The sequence below is a fragment of the Opisthorchis viverrini genome, assembly GCF_000715545.1.
Source record: "Opisthorchis viverrini unplaced genomic scaffold opera_v5_186, whole genome shotgun sequence".
Lineage (NCBI taxonomy): Eukaryota > Metazoa > Platyhelminthes > Trematoda > Opisthorchiida > Opisthorchiidae > Opisthorchis > Opisthorchis viverrini.
Window position 1 is genome coordinate 762,022 of NW_008751844.1, and position 6,224 is coordinate 768,245.

Here is a 6,224-nt window from a genome sequence, read left to right on the forward strand (position 1 = left end):
CTCCTACGATGTCACAATTAACTACTAAGTGAGATGACCCAAGTGGTTAGAGCGCAAATTTGCTGACCGGAAGGTCCATGGTTCGAACCCGACCTCTGCCTCTCGACTTCCCCTGTCTAGGCTTGGGCGACCTGGCAGTATCCCAGCCTTCGGGTGGCATGGTGCTACAGCCGAACATTTCTTTCTTGTTCGATAGGTCGTGAAAGAACTGACGATGTCAATCAGACTGAAAACAAAGCGTTCAACTGCTGGTACACCGCTGATGATTCCCCAACAAGCAAGGGACAGCTGCACAGTCCTTCTCGGTTTTTCAGCAGAGGTTAAATTTCTATTGAATATTACCACAACCCCTCACATCACCGTGAAGACAAATAGCATTACTTTTCTATTGCTCTTTATACGTACTTTGCTTTGTCAGCCATTTTTGATTGCTTGACTGCACTCACGCGATGGTGTTCAGCTGTTTGCTCTGACTACTTTACTCATTAAGCTGAACCCTCTCACATGACATGATCTATCGAACCTTTCGAGTTCCACCTTGTCATTTACCGCAGAAATAATGCTGAGCTGTGATCGCAGTGTGTGTGGACATATTTTTCAAATTATTCCCTAGGAATTTTTTATTCTCACACTGCAAAGTGGCTGTACGTCACTACAATCCTGATCTGTATGTGATGGAATGCGATCATGAACCTTCGGTGGTATGCAAAAATGGTCGCCTACCTACCTGTGATTCACCCTTGAGGATCATCGAGAAACACAAATTATTCCTGGCACACGAGGTGGCTACATTCGGAAGTCAAATAACTTCGTAGCTGTCGATGGCTGGCTCGAAAAACATTCGAGTCCTCTTGTGATACCTACGAATAGTTGCTGTGCCGTGAAATGACATAACAGCTTACTAGAAAAACCACCGTATTTATTGGTGTCGCCGGGTCCCTTACTTGGTAGTGTGTATCTTACAGAAGAAACCAGTCCGTTTTATCTCCAACACGCGCGGGCCCTCAGCTATTGTTGATGTTAGTAGCGCAGCTGAGCCCAATGCGAAGACATTAGGTATCATGAAAGACCACCTGAGTACTCAAAACGTAGAACAGTCAACGTTCATGATCCTCGACATTTCATTCATTTGAGAACACGGGGTCCGTCTAGTTAGTTCAGCAGCTGACCTAATCATGTTTCCTGGTTCACTTCCTTTCGTTGACCAGAGCGTCAGTGTGTACGGATCTTGTGCTTGACGATACATTTTGAGTTGTGTCGCCTGCTTTGTTGGCATCCTCCGATATGGGAAGACGCGCGGAGGTTGTTTGGTAATCTTTGTTGAAATGGTCATTTCTAGCACAGAACTGATGTTCAACAGTAGCCGGTGTTTAGCTTGACAAGGTCGTAGTGAAGGGCTAAAGTGAATTATGCGATCAGAAATCAGTTCTTACCGGTCAGTGACACTCTATGTGCATTTCTGGCGAACTGTTGACATTTTAGTCACGGTCAATCCCCATGGTATTTTGTATATTAGCTTGTGTTGGACCGCACGAAATGACTCAATGAATACCTAAGGGGCTCAGAGTTCCCTCTAAATGTGACAGACTCCTTTTTACCTTATTTAGCCGTTTTTTCGTTTACGCACTCTTTTTGCAGGACCTCATCTGGTCAAACTGATTGAGGCAATCAACCACGATAAGAGCGCAATCACTGAACTGCATTTGTCAAATCAACGTCAGACGGTACTTGGTATTGCGATTGAACAAATGCTGACCAAGACAATTCTTGAAAATCCGCGTCTCGTTCGTCTGGGTCTCGATTTGGACACTTCCGAAGCTCGAGTCCGAGTAAGGGAGCACATAAAAACCAATCTGGACCGAGCTTCTCGACAAGCTCGGCGCACCAAGGCCTAATGGTTCACACATGCGCACGGCTCTCTTGTGGGCCATGCTTCATTCACTCGCCATTCGTTCGCAAATTAGGTTCCTTCCTGATTTTACGAAAATACCCCCCCACCCGCTAGTCCGCGCTTGTTTTCTGCATTGTCCTATTGTGCCCTCGCACTATCCGGTAGCCCCCTTTTCACGTGATCCCGGGGTCGCGCCCGCTTGAAGCCAGTAAACGCCGTAGCGTTCGTCATCAGTGCATCAGCCCACACTCCAGACACCTCGCCAGCATGCCTTCCTATCGCCTTTACTTCCCACCCACATGCTACGTGATCACGAAAATTCAATCTCCATTGTTTGTTGTCCTAGCACCCTGTTTCAAAAAAGACCTTTTATTTTTCGTTTGTTATCTCGCTATCTTACCTTGAAACATCTACTCCCCTAATGAGTATGACGCATTTCGTTGCATGAGTCGATCAAGAACAGTCGAAGTTGATGCATAAAATCCCGTCCACTGTACACGTTCATTGTCTTCCGATTCTTCTCGGTGAGGTTGGGTCGGGAAAATAGGTCATTCGGAGCTCTAATCAATAATATCACCCCAGTGTTTGAACAACAAGACATCATATTTAAGCATCACCATTTCCGTACCCTGCACGTTGGATCACTAACCGACGCACCAGGCACTTTCGAGCTAAACTCTCTGATTTGGTTCTGTAAGTGAAGCCAATAAATTTTGGAAAGCCGAGAAGTACTGTACAGCTGTTAATCTCCCAGTTGCCTGTCCAAATGTAACACCTTTTCGGTACCTACCAAACATGTCACCCGGAGGAAACACGAGGGCTGGGATACTGCCAGGTTGCCAGAGCCTAGACAGGGGAATTCGAGAGGCGGGTTGGAACCTTCAGACCAGTAAATTCGTGCTCTAACCACGGAGTTATCTCTCCCCCTCTCGCCTGTCCAGAGCCTAGACAGGGGAATTCGAGAGGCGATGGTCGGTTTGGAACCTTCAGACCGGTAAATTCGTGCTCTAACCACGGAGCTATCTCTCCCCCTCTCGCCTGTGTAAATGCGGTTTTATCATACCGCTGATCATCCGCTCTTAGCCAAACAGTTGAGCGTTCAAACTACTAGCCGGCTGGTCGCAGACTCGAAACTCTCTACTGCAGTTTCTTGAGGTGCGGATTGCTGATGACTCTCAGTGCTTTTAAACCTTTCAGCATAGATTAACTTCACTTACAAAACGAAATCTCCATTCTGAATCCCCAAATTCCAATCGACTCTGAGACGAAACAAAGACGGTCATCCTTCATGCGCATCCTCAGTTTACCCTACAGGTTCGGGGAAACGTGCTCGAGCCTTTGGATGCGTTAGAGTAGATGCTTAAGACATGGTTTTCCACAACAGCGTTCTCTAACCACCAAATCTGATGTTTTATCGAGCCGTCAAATGCTCACTCACGATTTCATTAGGTACTCGTAATCGGGGACCCTGGAAGCCAATTGGTCAGGTTTCACAATTTCATTTATGAACCAGTAGATTTCCGCTTTGAATATGTGAATAGTTTGATATCGTTACTCTATAAATTCCCCATGAGTTCCACAAAGACCAACCTGGCTACATCTGTACGAACACCTTAGTATGAGCACAGGCCAATGCCTTTAGAACCGAGCATTGACTGACCTACACCCGTGCAACCTCAGAGAACAACACTTGTCCTTCACTACCATACAACCATTACGTCAGTGTACTTGATTAGAGCTTATAAAGGACAAACAAGGGGGTATGATATCTGGTAACCCACCGCTACGCACAACTACGCACTGATGATGTCACCTCGATTGGTGATGAAACGTTTGCAACCAAATTGCCCAGCTCAGCGAACAAGCCAACAACCATCTACGCTACCTGAGCTACCGACATTCTCCTCTATAGGGTATGATATCTGCTTTGTAGAGCGCCTGCTGGGAATGTTCTACACCCTTCCTTCCCTATCGCAGCAAAGCGATCACATTGGTTTTTGGTGCTATAGTGTGGTTCGCGGTCTAATTGCCTTCCGTCTGGGAGGAAATGCCAGCTCGATCATTCTAGGCAATCGCCCTGCTTCTTTCAGGCTAGAAGTGCATCCTCGGACAACAACAACCGAGTGACACGGATCGATGAAAACTTGCCAGTCTGTCGAAACGAACTGTTTAGTTGATTTTGCACCGACTACTTTATGCGCAGCATTCTTGTACAGCTTAAAGATGAGATAGTTTTTTTAGATAAAAACTACTGAAATGAAGCGCTCTGGATTTCTCAGATCGTAGTTCATCGGGTGGTGCGATCCATACTGCTTTATGGATCAGAGACGTGGCCCCTACGCGCAGAGGACATACGGAAGATGTCAGTGTTTGATCATCAGTGTCTCAGAAGCCTTGGTCGGGTCTGGTGGGAACACCGGTTTATGAATGATGAGGTACGCCGAATGATCTTAGGAAGAGGGAACTCTCCCGCAATAGATGAATTATTCACGCTTCATGGGTTGCGCTGGTTGGGCCACGTACTCCGCATCGTCTGCCTCGCAGAGCTCTTTTCGCCGAGTCCTGTGCTGAGTGGAAGCGACCGAGAGGTGAACAGTGTATGACCTGGCAACGAAGTACGAAAACACTAACAGTAAACTAAGTCGGGTTAGTAACTGCCGCTCCCTGGATTGGGACCCCGGGACTCTTCGGAAAGTCAACATGCCTTTGCCTGCAAGGTTTGATCGTATGTCCCACCTTCCCGTTTTCCGGTAATCGAAACTGTAGCAGCTAGAACCATTGTACCTGTGGCACACGGTTTACAGCCGATAAATTGAATTGAATTGATTGATTGAGTTCATCGGGTCAGCTAGATATGATCATAACTGGTAGAAGGGAGCTTTGAGGATATGCATGTCGAACACTCGATGGTCTCGTAGCGGAGTGAAGAGACGGGTGCTGGTCGGACCTCCTGCCCAGCTGGCTTGATGTCAAAGTGGAATGACCTCGGGTCTTCGGTGCAAGACGACTTATTTCTGGTTGATGTAACCGGAAGCACCAGCGTACACGATACAAAGTATCTATCCAATATACCACAGCGATTTCTCATCGAGAGCCTACCGTGCCTTGGTTGGATAGGCCACGGACTTCTCTGAAACATATGCACTTTATGAAAGTATCTGAAGGAATTCCATTGAACGCAGAGGTTCGAACCCGACCTCTGCCTCTCGACTTCTCCTGTCTAAGCTTGGGGAACCTGGCAGTAGCCCTGGCAGTGCCTCCTTCGCGTGGCATGGCAGCTAGGCACCGAAAGGGTGCTACAGCTGAACGATACGATTCTTCATTGAACGCGTTATCCTGAAGCGTCCGAGCTCCGTAGAATCCACTGCCTTTTTATTGTAATGTTCGACGGTTTTAACCTCCATCAGTTAATGCGCCCTCAGAGCGGACTAATAAGTGCCCGTATTCGCCTGCAGCTGTGGTGTATTTTCTGTCCTCTCAGGATCTGTAGACTTGAAACAAACCAGAGCTAATACCGGATGAACTGACTGTATTTGCTGCCAATCTATGCTGAGTGACCGAGAAGCTCTGTACAGCTCTTTCCTTAATCCTTAGCATCCCTTAGGCATCTCACGAAATTCCAGCACGGAGTTCCGAACCCGAGGTAAAATAGCTTGAACACAACCGTTCGGCTAAGAGTGACTGAGCAGCATTCTGATATAGCGCCACTCATCTTTCAATCACAGAATCCACAAGTGATCATGTGTTCACTGACTGGCTCATCGAGTGATGACTTCTCAGTAGGAAGTTTCACACTTCGTTGAATTTTGTTCTCTCTCTGAACTACTTATTAACTGTTGCTAGTGTGGGAAGAATTGGAAACTTTCAATGAAGACTTCATCCTGTGCTGAAAAAGAAAATCTAGTGAGCTAATCACATTGCTTATCAGCCGCTCGAACGGTATGGGTGTTAAAACTGCCAGTCAAGAGGTCACGGATCCCAGGTTCCCCCGAGTTTCGTGCGATGCGCACTGCTGACGATTCCCGATAAAACATATGTATAGTGCCCCTGGGCTTTCAAGAACAGTTTGGTTTTAATTGCAGAACCATATGGCAAATCCAGGAGTTAGTTATTGACTTATTTTCAGAGCGCTGACTCACAGTCTGTTTTATGGTGACGCGTGACGACCGGACCGGATTACAAATTCGCCGAAACCAAGGTGGTAACGTTGATCCAGACTGACATGACACCTTCAACCGTCTGGAGACTCCACTAATACGCAGAACTACTGGAAGCTTTGAGTAAGGTCAACAAACTGTCAAATGTCCGGGATGTGTCCCCAGTCGAACTGGCA

At 47.0% G+C, this 6,224-nt stretch overlaps 1 protein-coding gene across 1 annotated transcript in view; it reads left to right on the plus strand.

The window, feature by feature from the left end:
* T265_07818 (hypothetical protein) overlaps window positions 1–2,381 on the plus strand; it is a gene marked incomplete at both ends in the record, with an annotated part of 41,565 nt that extends 39,184 nt beyond the window's left edge. Inside the window, one exon of the mRNA XM_009173447.1 lies at window positions 1,639–2,381. Coding sequence (XP_009171711.1) covers window positions 1,639–1,895 — 257 coding nt within the window. The remainder of the gene's footprint in view (window positions 1–1,638) is intronic.
* Window positions 2,382–6,224: the final 3,843 nt, after the last annotated feature.